Source organism: Cnephaeus nilssonii, assembly GCF_951640355.1.
Source record: "Cnephaeus nilssonii genome assembly, chromosome: 13".
NCBI lineage: Eukaryota > Metazoa > Chordata > Mammalia > Chiroptera > Vespertilionidae > Cnephaeus > Cnephaeus nilssonii.
Genome location: NC_137084.1, coordinates 42,110,086 through 42,128,063, shown reverse-complemented (window position 1 = coordinate 42,128,063; position 17,978 = coordinate 42,110,086). Strand labels below are relative to the sequence as shown.

Genomic DNA, 17,978 nt, shown 5'->3' with positions numbered 1-17,978 from the left:
ATAACCACTCATAAATTTTTCTTGAATTGCTTCAAAGAGATAATGGAGAGTTGTACAAACCATCCTCCTTCACTATGACCCATCATTTAGAAAAATCCTCATGCCCCTGTAAATTCCACAGATCTCCCCACAAACACACCTACATCACATTACTGCTATTATTTCTCTTTTGTTCAGATATGTCCACACTGTTTCTGCACTCTTTGTGGAGCTACATAACAACAAAAAAACTAATGAACATATCACTAATGTCTTTCATAAGAGAAAAACAATAATCAATGATTGGCCAGCAAACCTTGTTGGTAAAATACTTGAAAGTCTTTTTTAAAGATATCATGAAGAGGAACAAATACAAAAGATTTACAGAATAAACAGAGTATCTTGGAATGTATGACAGTATCACCTACTAAGATTATACACTGTCAGATCAATAGTTGGATTATTATCTCAATCAAAAAGATTAAGAAAAAAGTTGAAGAATTTATACAATTTGAGAACATATTTCTAAGGTCATTTAAAAATCCAAGCAGTAATCTGACTTCATCTCAATACATTTAATTCATACACTCATTAAATCTTCAATTGTGCTAATTAACAGCTTTGCTACAAAAACGGAGTACTGCCTACTCAAGCACAATCAATTCTTTTAAAAGGAAAAAAAAATGGCTCGGCTGGCATGGCTCAGTGGTTTTTTGTATACCTATGAACCAGGAGGTCCCGGTTTGATTCCAGGTCAGAGCACATGCCCATGTTGCAGGCTCAGTCCCTAGTAGGGGGCATGCAGGAGGCAGCAACCTTGCAAAATGTCAAAAATCATCACTGATGTTTTTATTGGCCTCTCCATTCCTTTCTGAAATCAATAAAACTATATTTAAGAAAAGAAAAAAATGTACTTGGAGATATTCTTTTTGAGTTAAAATTTAACCAGAAAGTATCATCCATCCCCATAAACAGCAGAAAACAAAATATTTATGAACTACCTCAAACCCACAGGAGGGAAATAAGTCCCAACTTACACTGTTTATACCACACATTTCCTCAGATTCTTACTGACAAAAGTTTATCACCTCTGTCATTTCAAACAATTTTTAAAATTAAGAACAATTACTTAATAATCAATTAATTTATGACAAAGGAATCAAGAATATACGAATGGGAAAGGATAGCCTCTTTAATGAATGATATTGGGAAAACTGGACAGCCACATGCAAAAGAATCAAACTGAACCACTATCTTACACCATACACAAAATGGATTAAAAAAGACTTAAAACTTAAGACCTGAAACCAACTAATTCCTATAAGAAAGCATATGTGGTGCCCTAGCAGGTTTGGCTCAGTGGATAGAGCGTCGGCCTGCGGACTGAAGGGTCCCGGGTTCGATTCCGGTCAAGGGCATGTACCTTGGTTGCGGGCACATCCCCAGTGGGGATTGTGCAGGAGGCAGCTGATCGATGTTTCTCTCTCATCGATGTTTCTAACTCTCTATCCCTCTCCCTTCCTCTCTGTAAAAAATCAATAAAATATATTAAAAAAAAAGAAAAAAAAAAAAAAAGAAAGCATATGTGGTAATCTCCCTGAAATCTGTCTTGGCAATGATATTTTGGATCTGACACCAAAAGCAAAGGCAACAAAAGCAAAAATAAACAAGTGGGACTACATCAAACTAAAAAGCTTCTATATAGCAAAGGAAACCATCGGTAAAATGAAAGGCAACCTACTGCGTGGGAGAAAATATTTGCAGATCATACATCTGAATAAATGGTTACTATCCAAAATACATGAAGAACTAATTCAACTCAATAGCAAAAAAAAAAATCTGATTAGAAAATGGGCAGAGAATCTGAATAGACATTTTAGATTTGGCTAACAAGTACACAAAAAAAAGGTGCTCAACATCACTAATTACCAGTAAAATGCAAATCAAAACCACATAAATTATCACCTCACACCTGTTAGAATGGCCAACATCAAAAAGGCAAGAAACAAGTACTGGCAAGGATGTGGAAAAAAGGGCACCACCGTGCACTGTTGGTGGAAATGTATGGTGTAACCACTATGGAAATCAGTATCAAAGTTCCTCAAAACATTTAAAGTAGAACTGTCATACAGCTCAACAATTACACTTGCAGATATTCATCCACACAAAATGAAAAAACTACCTCAAAAAATATATGCATCCCCATGTTCATTATTTACAACCAGAGGCTCGGTGCACGAATTCGTGCACCAGTGTGGTCCCTCGGCCTGGCCTGCAGAAATCCCCCAAGGGGTCCTGAATTGCGAGAGGGCACAGGTCAGGCCGAGGGACCCCACCGGTGCACAACCGGGGCCAGGGAGGGACTGTGGGAGGGCTCCAGGGTATGTCTGGCCCATCTGACCCAGTCCCGATCAGCCGGACCCCAGCAGCAAGCTAACCTACCAGTCAGAGCATCTGCCCCTTGGTGGTCAGTGCATGTCATAGCTACCGGTAGAACGGTCACACACACACATATATATGTATATATATATGTATATACATATGGACAGAATATTATTGAGATAAAAATACAATAAAATCTAGTCATCAACAACAAGATAAAATTTGGGGGCATTATGCTAAGTGAAAAAAGTCAAGTCAGACAGAAAAATACAAATGCTACATCGTCTCACTTATATGTAGAATCTTAAAAAAAAGACAATAAATAATGAACTCATAGATAGAGAACAGATGGGTGGTTGCTAGAGGTGGGGGAATAGGCGAAACAGGTAAAGGGGGGGGGTTCAAAAACTGCAAACTTCTGGTTATAAGTCATATGGATATAATGTACAGCATAGTGACTAAAGTTAATACTGTATTGCATATTTGAATGTTGCTAAGAGAGTAAATCATAAAAGTTCTCATCACAAGAAAAATAAAATTTGTAATTATGCATGGTGACAGGTATTAACTGGACTTACTGTGGTGATCATTTCCCAATACATATAAATTGAATCATTATGTTGTATATCTGAAACTAATATAATTATACCTTTAAAAAGTCAGCTTAGGCCGACACCGGTTTGGCTCAGTGGATAGAGCGTCGGCCTGCGGACTCAAGGGTCCCAGGTTCGATTCCGGTCAAGGGCATGTACCTTGGTTGCGGGCACATCCCCAGTAGGGGGTGTGCAAGAGGCAGCTGATCGATGTTTCTCTCTCATCGATGTTTCTAACTCTCTATTCCTCTCTCTTCCTCTCTGTAAAAAATCAATAAAATATATTTAAAAAATAAAATAAAATAAAAAGTCAGCTTAGCCCTGGCCAGGTAGCACAATTGGTTAGAGGGTTGTCCCAATATGCCAACATTGTAGGTTCGATCCCTGATCAGAGCACATATAAGCAACCAATGAATGCATAAATAAGTGGAACAACAAATTGATGCTTCTCTCAAATCAATTTTTTAAAAATGTTTTTATTGATTTTTGAGAGAGAGAGAGGGGGCGAGGGAGAGAGAGGAACGGAGAGGGATAGAGTAGAAACATCAATGAGAGGGAAACATCATCTATTGGTTCCCTCCTGCACATCCCTACTGCGGTTCGAGCACACAACCAGGAATCGAACCTGTGACCTCTTGGTTCCTGGGTTGACACTCAACCACTGAACCACACTGGCCGGGCTCTCTCAAATCAGTTTTTAAAAATAAGCTTAAAAAAGATGTCTAGGACAGTTAAAGGAGCTATTTGTATACAAAAGCAGCATAGAAGAGCCACCGATTTATTGCTAAGCACCATCTTATCAATACCCAAAGGATCTTCATCCTCTTTAAATCTATTCCATTCATTCAGAAATTCAGACATTATCATAGAGTCATTTAAACTTGTCCATAATTATTTACCAAGAAAACGAGCTGATAACTCTAAAGAATAACTGAAGGATCTGGCAACACCAATTAATTGTAGCAGGTATCCCAACCTTTAACAGTGTGGATTAATCACTACCAGAATGAAGCACAATCCCATACTGAATAGCGTGTAAATGACAATAACATAATGATGGCCCCAAATCTTGGTATAACCTTATTCCATTTCCAGATTTGTTATAGGACTTATTTCTAAATCACATGATTATCTCTGCCCACAAAATCAAAGTTGACAACTTCCCAAGAAAATAGGAAAATCAAAGAAAGCTTTATTTAGACCTGGATCTCTTGAGGGCAATACTAAAGTAAGTTCCTCCAAGAGTATAACAAAACTTGCCACCCTGCAACCTCCATCTGACTTACAAATTACAGGGAATCCTTCCTCTTAGGGCCCCAATTATTCATTCTTTAATTCATTTAACAAACTTTTAGTGAGCACCTACTAATTGCCAGGCACTTGGTCAACATTTGTGATTTAAAAAAAAAAAAAGGGCAATTCAAATTCAGCAAGTAAGCTGTTGGGACACATCAGATAATGATGAGACCTTCCATTTTCAAATCACTGAACATGAGTAAAAACAAAAAATCTCCAAATAAACCCAAAATCTGCAATCCCTGAATAACATCAAATACATTTCAGAAGTCTAGCCTATTTTATCAAGTACAGCCTACACAAACACTAAGTCAGATAGAAGTAACATTTGATTTTGTGCTACAGAAAAAAATATGACCCTAGCTGGTTTGGCTCAATGGATATAGTGTCGGCCTGCGGACTGAAGGTCCTGGGTTCAATTCCCATCAAGGGCACAGGCCCGGGTTGCAGCAACGATCTGCAGTAGGGGGCGTGCAGGAGGCAGCCAATCAATGGTTCTCTCTCATCATTGATGTTTCTATCTCTCTCTCCCTCCCTCTCTGAAATCAATAAAAATATATTTTAAAAATAAATAAAACCATTTAATACTTTTAAAAAAATGTATGCATTTTCAAAGGGAGCAAAAGTGGTTCTTGGGAGGGCTAAAATGGTCTTGAATGGCTCCTTGGGGAAGAGTGATAGTGACTTAAAAAAAAAAAAAAGGTTGAAAAGCACTGATTTAATGCTTAAGTATCTTTCCCATCTTAATTATGTAGATAAAAACAAGTCCACTGCCTCAAAACCTTTCTTTCATAAAGTACAACCAAAAAGAATTATAGATGGAATGATAATCATTACTAGGAGCGATCAAGCAAAAGGAGTTACGAAATATATGAATACTGGAATTGGTACCTGACAAGGACCTATCTACTTCACGTAGTTCATATTTCTGTGAAAACATATAACCTTTTAATGGACGATTAAGATAGTCCCTTTCTCCAATATGCTACAAGATTATTTAAAAACTCACTGAGCCCTGGTGTGGCTCAGTTGGTTAGAGTGTCGTACCATAAATCAAAAGGTGGTGGGTTCAATTCTCATTCAGAGTGTGTAAGGGAGGCAACTGATCAATGTTTCTCACATTGATGTTTCTCCGTTCCTCTCTGAAATCAATTTTTTAAAAAACTCACTGAAAAACAATGTGACTACTGATCTATGGCAAATAACCATGTCTTTGCACTCCCGTCCCACTAGATATCCAGCACCTAATGATGTATCTGAAATCCTTAGCAAATAGTATTTAAACAACTATTTCATTTGGTGATAAAATGAACTTTCCATTATCTGATTTAATACAATAATGTTGAATTTGTTTGAAAATTTAATTTGGTAGTTATGGGAGGCATTTAACATAATACTGTATGTTTCCTTTAAACAAGTTTTAATTTTTCCAAAGAATAGTTTAGGGCTTGTTTTGTCAATTATTGTTCAATCTTATTTGAATTTTCAGAATCTTTTACAATGAACATGTAATAAAAAATAAAGCTTTTTGCAACTATAACTAAAAATCCGCAATATCAAAAAGGACTCAAATCACCAAATCTCAAAAAATAACAAAAACAAAAAACATTTAAAACAAGAATCATGAAATTCTTGTTTCTATGCACTACTTCCCTGTTTGAAACCTGGCCTAACAGAATGTATTATCTCAACCAAGTTTGTTTCATTTGTGGTTTCTCAACTACTGATTTAAAAAATTAATCCAGAGAAAATGATGTGTCCTAATTTTGAAAAAAATCTATCTCCATTAGAGAACCAACTTTCTGCAAAGTACTGCTGCATGTGCTGAATGGCCCATTTTATCAAAAGTAGAGAGTTCAAACATATACGAATGAGGAAAGGCAACTGAATATCTCTTGTATCTGAACCCATGTCCATGATTTTAAATCTTTCCCTCTTGTACTGACATCGAGCTATGGCTTACCTGAGAATTTTTAAATATTCCCAATCACATGAATCAGGAGAATGATGTGTGGTATAGTCAGTGTAACTTTAAGAGAGCCAAACCTGCTTTTTATATGTACCAAAATTGGAAGTGTTTGTATTGGTTCCTAAAGTCAGGGTTGGTTTGTTACCAAAGAGCCCGCCACTGGTTGTACCAAATGAAGGAGCACTGGTTGTGCTGGTTCCAAATGTAGTAAGCTTGTTATTGCCAAACAGGGTCTAAAAAGAACAGAATATAGAAAAATTTGTTAGTATAAAAAACAGTAAATAGAGGTTAACTCGGGTATGCGGAATTGGGTGTGAAGTAAAGAAATCATTTTTATAAAAAAGATAAAAGGAGCCCTGGCCGGTTTTGCTCAGTGGATAGAGCGTCGGCCTTCAGACTGAAGGGTCCTGGGTTCAATTCCGGTCAAGGGCACATGCCCGGGTTGTGTGCTGGATTCCCAGTGAGTGCGGGGGGAGGGCAGCGGGTGGGCAGCATGCAGGAGGCAGCAGATCCATGGTTCTCTTTCATTATTGATGTTTCTATCTCTCCCCCTCTCCCTTCCTCTCTTAAATCAATAAAAATGTATTTTTTTAAAAAAGATAAGAGGAGGATGAATAAAGACTAGCAGAGCCCTAGCTGGTTTGGCTCAGTGGATAGAGCGTCGGTCGGTGGACTGAAAGGTCCCAGGTTCGATTCCGGTTAAGAGCACATGCCTGGGTTGTGGGCTTGATCCCCAGTAGGGGGCATGCAGGAGGCAACTGACCAATGATTGTCTCTCATCATTGATGTTTCTATCTCTCTCTCCCTCCTCCTTTCTCTCTAAAATCAATAAAAAAATATTTTAAAAAATATATATATTGAAAAAAAAGAAGACTAGCAGAAAAGTAAACTAGTCTGAGCAACATTAACATTATGAATACAGCCTCAGAAGTTAATGGAAACCCCTCAGCAAACAAGATTTCAGAGAGGCAAAGAAAAATAATACAGGAATCAAATATATTTTTTTAAAACCTGGTAACAGAAATGTATCATGTATTTAATTAGACAGTAGAAACAATTACAAAAAATTTAAGCATTCTATAAGTGAACCTTCAAAACATTAAGAGAAAGAAATCAGTCACATTATATGATTCCATTATATGAAATGACCAAAATAGGTAAATCCATAGAGAGAAAACAAGCCTGAAGTAATTGGCGGCAATGAGAAGTGATGAGTATGAGGTTCCTTTTTAGGGTGATAAATATGTTCTAAAATTGACTGTGGTGATAATTTCACATTCGGTGACTATAATAAAAGCCACTGAATTGTAAACTTTAAAAGGGTAAATTGTATGGTACGTAGATTATATCTCAATAAGGTTATTTAAAAATAACTTTCTGAGGCATTATATAATTTTCACAATTTTCTCACCTCAACTAGCTAACCAAACAAAGTTAAGAAATAACAGATTCCAATCTCTATAAAATCAGAACTGCATGTTTTAGAGATTTTTTTTAAAGTTTCCCACACAATATGTTTAAAGCTTTTTATAATGGGTACTAGAGGCCCAGTGCATGATTTAATCATGCACGTGTAGGCTGTCTGTCCGCTGGTCGGGACCTGTGTGGCCGACAGCTCCAAAGTCCCTGGGCCCCTAGGGCGAGGTGGGGCGGGGGCGTGGTCCTCCTGGGGAGGCGGGGCGGGGGCATGGTCCTCCTGGGGCCAGAGCCCAGGCCGGGGTCTTGCCTTGTCTCTCGCCCAGGAAGGCTGGGGCCGCCGCCTCCTCTGCCTTCGTGGAAACCCGCATCCTCTGAGGACACCGCCGCGTGCTCCTGCGGCCCAACTGCCGCCAGACTCCTCCCCCGGGAGCCGCGCTGCCTCCAAACCTCCAAACGCCGGCTCGCTGCCCCAGAGGCCTGTCTGTGCCGCAGCACAGCCATGGCGCAGACGCTGAGCTCGCGCCTCCACTGGCAACTCGAGCTCAGCGTCCTGCCAGCCCAATCACCACCCCAGCCACCCCGAGTCCCGCCCCCTGTGTCTCCCGCTGGCCCAATCGTGGGAGTAGCGGAGTGATGGTAATTTACATATTACCTTTTTATTATGTAGGATAATACAGATTGACTACTTCATACTGATTCTCATACAGTTTAAGTGGTAATCAAGAATTTACTATTGTTTTTAGGTCAAGCACATTCTAAAATTGTAATTTAATTAAATAACAAGGAAAATAATTCAGTTAAGCCTCCAGCAACATGAGAACTGTAAAAACACCAACAATTAACAATTTTATCAATACCAAAAATATTTAATTCTCAAATATCACATCAACTTGTCACCTAAAACAGGTTAGAACAAAAAGTTAAAAATTACCTGATTTAAGAATGAAAGCATCTCAATTTAGACTCAACAATTTAAATTAAAAAATTAGAGGGTAGTTTCCTATCAAAAGTAAGCTGCACAAAAGCATTGAGGTAAAGAAGTTTAAAAAAGAACTTACTATTTGAAAAGTAACCTATTTAAGTTACCTAATAACTTTTCAGTATCAAATCACATAATATACTCAATAAAATACTTGAAAGACAGTCAAATCGTTTTTAGAAATTCCTTTAACAGATTTAGACACCTCTTCATATTATAATCAAATGTAAAAACCCACCGAACCAACAGCACCAAATCCAGTATTGGTCTGCCCAAAGAGACCTGTTCCTGTTCCAAATGCTGTCCCAGTGCTGGTGTTTGTAGCTGTCCCAAAAAGACCTCCCGGCTGCGAGGCTTGGGTTACTCCAAATAAACCCTGCAAAAAGTAACCTAGATTAAAAGATGTCCTACAGTAGTCAGTTTAAGAGTCTTTCTTAAATTAGTAATAGTTGACTTTTTTAAAGTTTATGTGGTAAGTACTGTCTTTAACACTCTACATAGAGCATTTCTTCACAACAACCCTAAAAAGCTGGGCCATTTTCCAAAAGAAAATAAACCTCAGAGCAGTCAAAATTTGACCAATATGTCACAGCTACTGAGTGGCAGAACCAAATTTCAAATAAGCAAAGCTTGTATCATCCAATGTTTAAGATATTTTACTTATGCATTAGTTTGATTGGTTGAACGCCGACTGGTCAACAGGACACTTAGCATATTAGGCTTTTATTATGTAGGATATGCTGAACCAACTTTTCTGGGATAACTCCGACTTGGTCATGGTATATAATCCTTTTTAATATGCTGCTACGGTTTGCAAGTATTTTGATGATTTTTGGGGGTCTAGCTGTACTTATTTTTTCGTCAGGCAGAGTATCTCTAAAACTCTGAACATATTAAAAAAAATTAAGAGACAGACCTGGTAAATTCCAGGAATTTTAATAAAAAAGCATACCTTGAATTACCTTTAACATTATACTTTCCTAAAAGAGTCCCTAGATAAAAACTAGTAATGATGTAAGGACTTTCTCTTTTACTTTCTACACAGAAGCAGCATCTACCCAATATGGCTCTAAGATCTGGCTCTGCCTTTATTTTAATTAACTCAACTTCTTTGCCTAACTCTGCTTACAGGAATAAACTAAAAGGACATTTTGAAATATAGCCAGTAATTTATAACTATTTTCTCCTACAATCTACAGAATGGGTGGAGTCAATGCCCTAAAGTGTAGCTTCCAGATGAGAAACTGTAGCACACCCAGCTGCTCTTAGTGATAAGAAAATATGCTCAGAAAAGATAAGTGACTTGCTCCACAGCCTCTCAACGAGTACAGAGTAGAGCCTGAAGTAGAATCTAGGTATTAATTATTCAACTATTTCGCTTTCTTCCCATTACTACATACCATCAATGCTTAAGAAATGTACTACAGGTAGAACTTGCTTTGACATGATAAAAGCCTCATTACTTAGCTCTATAAATAACACCTGGAGTTACCAGGTGTCCCAGTTAATAATGCGGATTTTTTCAATAGATGGAGTTACACGTTGATATATATGCAATATGATATGTATGCTATTTTGTTGTATTGACAAAAAACTTCATATGTCAAATTTGCTGAAGGTGTTAACATCACAGATATTTTTAAGCTTAAAAATGTCGAATTTCATGCCAAAAATAGAGCATTTACAGGAAGTTTCAATTCATTACTTTTATTTTGAAGAAAAGTGCTACTGAAAGTTATCGTATACTTTGGGAAGCTTATGGTGAACATGCTCCATCTCAAGATACTTGTGAACACTGGTTTAAATGCTTTAAAAGCGATGATGATTTCGAGGTTAAAGACAAAGAATATCCAGGCCAACCGAAAAGTTTGAAGACCAACAATTACAAGCATTATTGGATGAAGATGCGTGTCAAACTCAAAATAACTTGCAGAAAGAGTAAATGTTGCTCAGGAAACAATTTCCCATCGTTTACAAGCAATGGGAAAGATTTTAAAGGAAGGAAAATGGGTGACACATCAACTGAACAAAAGACAAATGGAAAACCGAAAAGTCATCAGTAAAATGTTGCTTCAATGGCATGAAAGAAAGTCTTTTTTGCATTGAATTACGACTGGCGATGAAAAGTGGATTTAGCCCTGACGGGTTTGGCTCAGTGGATAGAGCGTTGGCCTGCGGACTCAAGGATCCCAGGTTCGATTCTGGTCAGGGGCATGTGCCTTGGTCGCGGGCACATTCCCAGTGGGGAGTGTGCAGGAGGCAGCTGATTGATGTTTCTCTCTCATCGATGTTTCTGGTTCTCTATACCTCTCCCTTCCTCTCTGTGAAAATACGATGAAATATATTTAAAAAAAAAGAAAAGAAAAGTAGATTTGAAATCCCAAACACACAAAATCATGGGTTGATCCAGTTCAACCATCAACATCGACTCAAGGCCAAATCGCTTCAGAAAGAAAACAATGCTCTGCATTTGGTGGGATCAGGAAGGTGTGGTGTATTATGAGCTTCTAAAACCAGGTGAAACCATTAATACTGATCACTACCAACAACAAATAATCAACTTGAACCACGCTTTGATTGTAAAATGACCAGAATGTTCCAGAAGACACAGCAAAGTAATTTTGCTTCATGATGACGCACCATCACACACTTCAAAACCAGTTAAAGACACGTTAAAAGATCTTGCCTGGGAAGTATTAACCCTCCTGCCGTATTCACCAGACCTTGCTCCTTCAGATTACCACTTGCTCCGATCGATGGCACATGCACTTTCTAAGCAGCACTTTAAAATGTACAAAGAAGTGGAAAACTGGGTCTCTGAATGATTTGCCTCAAAACAAGAAAAGTTCTATTGGGATAGTATCCACAAATTACCTGAAAGATGGGGGAAATGTGTAGCTAGCAATGGACATTATTTTGAATAAAGCACTTTTGATGTTTCTCTTGAAATTATAATGTTTACTTTGATTACAAAATCCGCATTACTAACCGGTACACCTGGTATTTAAGAGCCTGTTTTCTTACCATGGTGTTGGTGCTCGGCTGTCCTAGGGTGCTGGTATTACCAAAGGAAAAGCCAGTGTTCTGGGTGGTTGTGGCCTGGGCAAATGGTTTGTTGAAGAGGCTGGTAGTTTGCTGATTCTGTTGGCCAAAGAGACCACCTGGATTTGTTCCAAATCCAGTCGTACCTTTCAGGAAATAGAAATAAAGAAAAGGAAAAATAAATGGAGGGCAAAAAACCCCCAACCTCAACAGTCTTATTACATGGAGTACATATCTCTATTGCCCGACTCAAACTGAATAACTGTTTCATTTTCTATCCTTTCACCTAACTCCAGATTTCCTTCAGACTTTCTTTTTTTTTTTAATTTAATAAGTCTTTATTTTTCAGATTATTACAATTGTTCCTCTTTTTTCCCCCCATAGCTCCCTTCCACCCGGTTCCCACCCCACCCTCTGCCCTTACCTCCCCACCACTGTCTTCATCAATAGGTGTATGATTTTTGTCCAGTCTCTTCCCGCACCTCTCACACCCCTTTCCCCCAGAGAATTTTCAGTCCACTCCCTTTCTATGCCCCTGATTCTATTATATTCACGTTTATTCTGTTCATCAGATATTTATTCACTTGATTTGTAGATTCACTTGATAGACATGTATTTGTTGTTCATAATTTTTATCTTTACCTTTTCCTTCTTCTTCCTCTTCTTAAAGAATACCTTTCAGCATTTCATATAATACTGGTTTGGTGGTGATGAACTCCTTTAGCTTTTCCTTATCTGTGAAGCTCTTTGTCTGACCTTCAATTCTGAATGATAGCTTTGCTGGGTAGAGTAATCTTGGTTGTAGGTTCTTGCTATTCATCACTTTGAATATTTCTTGCCACTCCCGTCTGGCCTGCATAGTTTCTGTTGAGAAATCAGCTGACAGTCGTATGGGTGCTCCCTTGTAGGTAACTAACTGTTTTTCTCTTGCTGCTTTTAATATTCTCTCTTTGTCTTTTGCTCTTGCCATTTTAATTATGATGTGTCTTGGTGTGGTCCTCTTTGGATTCCTTTTGTTTGGAGTTCTGTGAGCTTCCTGGACTTGTAAGTCTATTTCTTTCACCAGGTGGGGGAAGTTTTCTGTCATTATTTCTTCAAATAGGTTTTCAGTATCTTGCTCTCTCTCTTCTTCTGGCACTCCCATAATTCGGATGTTGGTACGCTTGAGGTTGTCCTAGAGTCTCCTTACACTATCTTTATATTTTGGGATTCTTTTTGCTTTTCTGGTTGAGTGTTTTTTGCTTCTTTGTATTTCAAATCTTTGACTTGATTCTTGGGGTCGTCTAGTCTGCTGTTAGGTATCTGTATAATATTTTTTATTTCAGTCAGTGTATGTTTAATTTCTAGTTGGTCCTTTTTCATAACCTCGAGGGTCTCGCTAAATTTATCGGCCTTTTCTAGAAAATTCTCGAAAAACCTTATAACCGTGGTTTTGAACTCTATATCCAGTCATTTGCTTTCCTCCATTTCTTTCATTTGTGATCTGTTTCTTTGTCTCCGCATTTTGGCTGCTTCCCTGAGTTGGTAGAGTAGCTTTGTGTGGTAGGTGTCCTCTAGGGCACAGTGGCTCAGCCTCCCCAGTTACCTGAGGTGGATGCTCTTGGTGCACCCCTTTGTGGACTGTGTGCTCAGCCCTGTTATAGTTAAGTCTTGATTGTTGTTGGCATCACTGGGAGGAATTGACCTCCAGGCCAATTGGGTGTGAGGATCAGCTGTGTCTACGCTGGGAGAACTTCTGTGCTGGAGATACTCTTATGAGACAGGACTTGCAGAATTGCAAAAGCCTCTGTGCTCAGCTTGGATGGGGCGGAGTTTCAGGGCGTAGCAAACAGCCTTGGTTTCCTGTCAGCCCTGCCCTATGAGGCCCCTGGGTCTCAGTGTCCCTCAGTAATCGCTGCAAGCACCTCTGAGAGAAAGCCGCCCTCGAGTTTCGCCTGCTGCCAGACAGTCCAGTTTCTCCCCGAATGAGTCGGGGTTCCCAGAAACTCGCCCGGAACTGGAGTTCAGCGCATTCGGGAGCTTCCATCTTCCTGTCGCTTTAGAAAGCCAGCCACGCACTCAGCCACCTGTGCATTCAGCAGTCAGTCCTCTTTGCGCGTGCGCGCCTCCGGACCTCTGCCTTCTGAAGCTCCCGAGTCTCAGTGTGCTTTCTCTTTTGCTGACAGTCCAGATTTCCCCTGAATAAGTCTGGTTTCCCAGAGTCTCGCCCGGGACTGGAGTTCAGCGCAGTCGGGAGCAGACTTTAATTCTTACAATAATACGGACTCTAAGTGATCTTCCTTCTTGAGCCCAGAACTTTCTTCTATATTAGAAGACAGCATGCTACATTCGAAGTCTATGTGTGCATTTTAACCTTGTTATACTAAGTTTTTCTTTAGAACAGAGGCTTTCTCTTTATAACAATATATTCAGCATAGGATTGTGACATGATAATACTCAAAGAATATGTGGCTAAACGAAATCACAGAATACCAAGACTGAAGAGAATGTTATATGCCACTTAAAATGTGTTTATTAGTGTATTTTTTGGGTGTGTGTATAGATCCCTCTAGAAATCTACGGAAAGTCTAACTTTTGCTATTTTTCCAGAGGCAAACTGGTGGCTTAGGGAGGAAAAGAAAAGCTATTTGGTTATAAATACTTTTTAAAAATTAGTTCATAAACTTTATATCATGTAGGTGTATTACCTTTGCAAAATATATTTAAGGTAATTTAGTAATCATCCTAGACTTCTTTCACACCTCACATCAAATCAATCTATTAGCAAATCCCACTAGTTCTATAGTCAAATTGACATTCTTACCATCTCCACAGCACCATTCTCATTCAAGCCACATCATCTCTCATGTAGATACAGCACTAGCTTTTTTAACTGATTTGTTTCCACCCATGTCCCCTTACAATCCACTCTTAATATAGCAGCTACCAGAATGATCCTTCACTCACAATCATATGGCTTCTCTTTCATGGCTTCCCAACTCAAATAAAAATTCAAATCTTGACAATGGCCTTCAAAATACTGTCCCTATATTCCCCAGTACTTCCCCTTGTCTTTCCTCTTTGGCAAAAACAGATTTTTAGATTTATAGTTTCCTCTAGCTGGAATGTTCTTCCCCCAGAAATCTGTACAGCTTTATGCCTCACCTTCTTCAGCTAGGTGGCTGCTCAAATGTTACCTCATCAGCCCTAGCGGATATGGCTCAGTGGGCTATAATGTTCGCCCTGTTTACAGGCTCAATCCCTGACCCCGGTCAGGGTGCATGTGGGAGGCAACCAATCGATGTGTCTCTTTCACATATATATTTCTTTCTATCTGTCTCTCCCTTTCCCTTCCACTCTCTCTAAAAATCAATGGACCGGCCAGTTTGCTCAGTAGTTGAGTTTCGACCTATGAACCAGGCCATGGTTCAATTCCTTGTCAGGGCACATGCCTGGGTTGTGGGTTCGATCCCCTGTATGGGGCATGCAGAAGGCAGCTGATCAATGATTTTCTCTCACTGAGTGTCTCTCTCTCTCTCTCTCTCTCTTTCTCTCTCTCTCCCTCTCCCTTCCTCTCTATGAAATAAATAATATATTAAAAAATAAAATCAATGCAAAAATATACTTGGGTGAGGACTAACAACAAAAAATGTTACTTCATCAGTAAAGCCCTTTTTAACCATCTTCATTTAAAACTGTATGCCTCCCCACCTCCCCGAAAACACCAGGCCCTCCTCATTCCTTCGGCATCCCTGAATTATTTTTCTTCATAGCACTTATGACGTTTAGTTATGGTTTACTTTTAGTTGTCTGTCCCTCCTCAATATAGCCCAATATGATGTCAATTGCTTACTAGTTCCAAAGGCTGTTTTGTTCTGACCATATGCAAAGCCTGAATTAGTAGTGGAGGAGCTGAAGAGTCCTGTTGCACTAGACGTGGCTGGAGAAGGCCCAAACAAGCCAGTTGTGGTACCTGCTCCCACCTGGTTCTGAGGGCCTTTCCGGTTAGCCTGATAATCCTCTAAACGAAGTTCCTAGAGGGAAAACATATTTCCAATCTTACTATGCAGCCAAAAATTTATTTAGGACACTAACACCTGAATTTAGTATTTAAGTTCCACGGTCACACAAAAACCATGACTAGAAAACAGAAAACTACAAATGACATTAACTTATTATCATTACAAAAAACATTCTCAATAATGTATAATGGACATTAAAATCTATACCATTTTTTCCATAAAACTAGACCAAAGAATCAACCCATCTTAATCTTAATTTTCTTTTATAAACAATAACTTTTTTAATAGAAAATTTTATTCAACATACAACATTTTCCAGCAAAAATGCAATATAAAAGAGTTGGTGTACTCTGCTACTACAGAAACAAACAAAAAATACTGGAAAAGGATGAAAATAAGTGTGATTGGTGATTCTATTTTACTGCACTCAAAACTAGACATGCAGGCGGCATTAACTCCAAAATAAATGGTCAGGACTTTTTACAAAGTTAACAGCATACTAACCACTAATGAGCATGCCCTCTTTGCTAAAAGGCGCTCCTTTTTTTGTTGTTCCACCTGTCCCATTTTAAGGAAATTTTATTTATAATTTGTTCACCTGCATGTATGAACTCTTAAGATCATTAAGTTTGCCAAGAGGCAGCATAGTACACATTCCTCAATTATATTTAACAGTGTTCCATTTCCATTTAATAAAAAGACCCCAGAACGTCTGTCAGACTGTATTCAGCGCATCCCCTTTGCAAATGGGCTGCACAACAATAGCTGACAGAAGTGAGATCAGTTTATTAAAAAGACCCAGGTAGCCCTGGCTGATTTGGCTCAGTGGATAGAGTGCTGGCCTGCGGACTAAAGGGTCCCGGGTTCGATTCCTGCCAGGGCCAGGTTGTGGGCTCGATCCCCAGTGGGGGGCATGCAGGAGACAGCCGATCGATGATTCCCTCTCATCGTTGATATTTCTGTCTGTCTCTCCTCTCTGTGTGTGTGAAATCAACAAATTAAAAAAAATTTTTTTTTTTAAATTTTTAAAAGATCCAGGTAGCAGCCGAAACCGGTCCCACCTTTTGACATTTACTCAGAAAATCCTGAGCTTTCTAAACAGTGTTAGGTCCCTCTGCACAGACTCCCACAGCACTCTGCACTTCTTCATAGCACTCATCATATTTCTAATCATTTGTTTAAAAAATCTATCTTTCTTGCTGAAACTGGTTTGGCTCAGTGGATAGAGCGTCGGCCTGCGGACTCAAGGGTCCCGGGTTCGATTCAAGTTAAGGGCGTGTGCCTTGGTTGCGGGCACATCCCAGTAGGGGGTGTGCAAAAGGCAGCTGATCGATGTTTCTCTCTCCTCGATGTTTCTAACTCTCTATCCCTCTCTCTTCCTCTCTGTAAAAAATCAATAAAATATATTTAAAAAAAAAAAGATTCAGGTAGCACCATGGCTGGATGGCTTGGTTGGAGCATCATCCTGTATACCAAGAGGTTGCGGGTTTCATCCCCAGAGGCAACCGATTGATGTCTCTGTCTCTGTCTCTGTCTCTGTCTCTCTCTCTCTCTTTAAAAATCAATTAAAACATATCCTCCAGTGAGGATTAAAAAAACAAACAAACAAAAAACAGGCAGCTTATGAGAGATCTGAGGATAATACTTTCTTTCAGTACAATGCTTTTCATTATTTAGTATAATAATCTTGTCTACTCCCACTCCAAATGTAAAAATCAGCAGATTCAAAGATGAAGGATTCTGGAGAGTTCAGAAAATTTAAGGAAAGAAGGAATAAAGTTTAGTAGTTTTGTCTCACAAGTCATGATGTTTCTGCACTCTCCAATAAAGCAAATGCAGTTAGGATGTAGGAAGAAGCAACAGCTACAATCAGGGATAATCAAAATGTACAAAGAACTACACAGCAACAAGAATAAACTAACTTCATGCAACAACATGGACGATCTCAATGTAAAAGGAAACTTAAGAGCACATAATGTAAGATTTCATCTTTAAATGCAAAAATAGGCAAAATATGGGTATTCAGGTTAGCGTTTACCTTTAGAAGGAGAAGATTGTGACTGGGGGGTTGGGCACAAAGGGGGCCCTCAAAGGTGCTCGTAATGCTGTGTCTTTAGATCCTGGTTACATGAGTGTAGTTTACTCAATGAAAGCTTACTATGTTTTAAACTTACAACTTTGCATAAGTTTATTAAAAACACACACATGGCCTGGCTGGTATTGCTAAGTGGTTAGAGCGACAGCCCACACACCGAAGGGTCGAGGGTTTGATCCCCGACCCTGGTCCTGGCAAGAAGCAACCAACTGATGTGTGTCTC

General features: G+C 39.0%; 1 protein-coding gene across 7 annotated transcripts in view; it reads right to left on the bottom strand.

Moving 5' to 3' along the window:
- NUP98 (nucleoporin 98 and 96 precursor) overlaps positions 1-17,978 on the bottom strand; it is a gene marked incomplete at its 3' end in the record, with an annotated part of 97,137 nt that overhangs the window by 59,810 nt on the left and 19,349 nt on the right. For 3 of the 7 annotated variants that reach the window (XM_079787255.1, XM_079787249.1, XM_079787252.1), the window contains exons 7-10: positions 15,492-15,672; positions 11,642-11,805; positions 8,856-8,993; positions 6,314-6,452 (exon numbers count right to left, since the gene is read on the bottom strand). In XM_079787255.1, coding sequence (XP_079643381.1) covers positions 6,314-6,452; positions 8,856-8,993; positions 11,642-11,805; positions 15,492-15,672 — 622 coding nt within the window. The remainder of the gene's footprint in view (positions 1-6,313; positions 6,453-8,855; positions 8,994-11,641; positions 11,806-15,491; positions 15,673-17,978) is intronic. The other 4 variants (XM_079787250.1, XM_079787253.1, XM_079787251.1 and 1 more) reach the window with 2 other exon arrangements.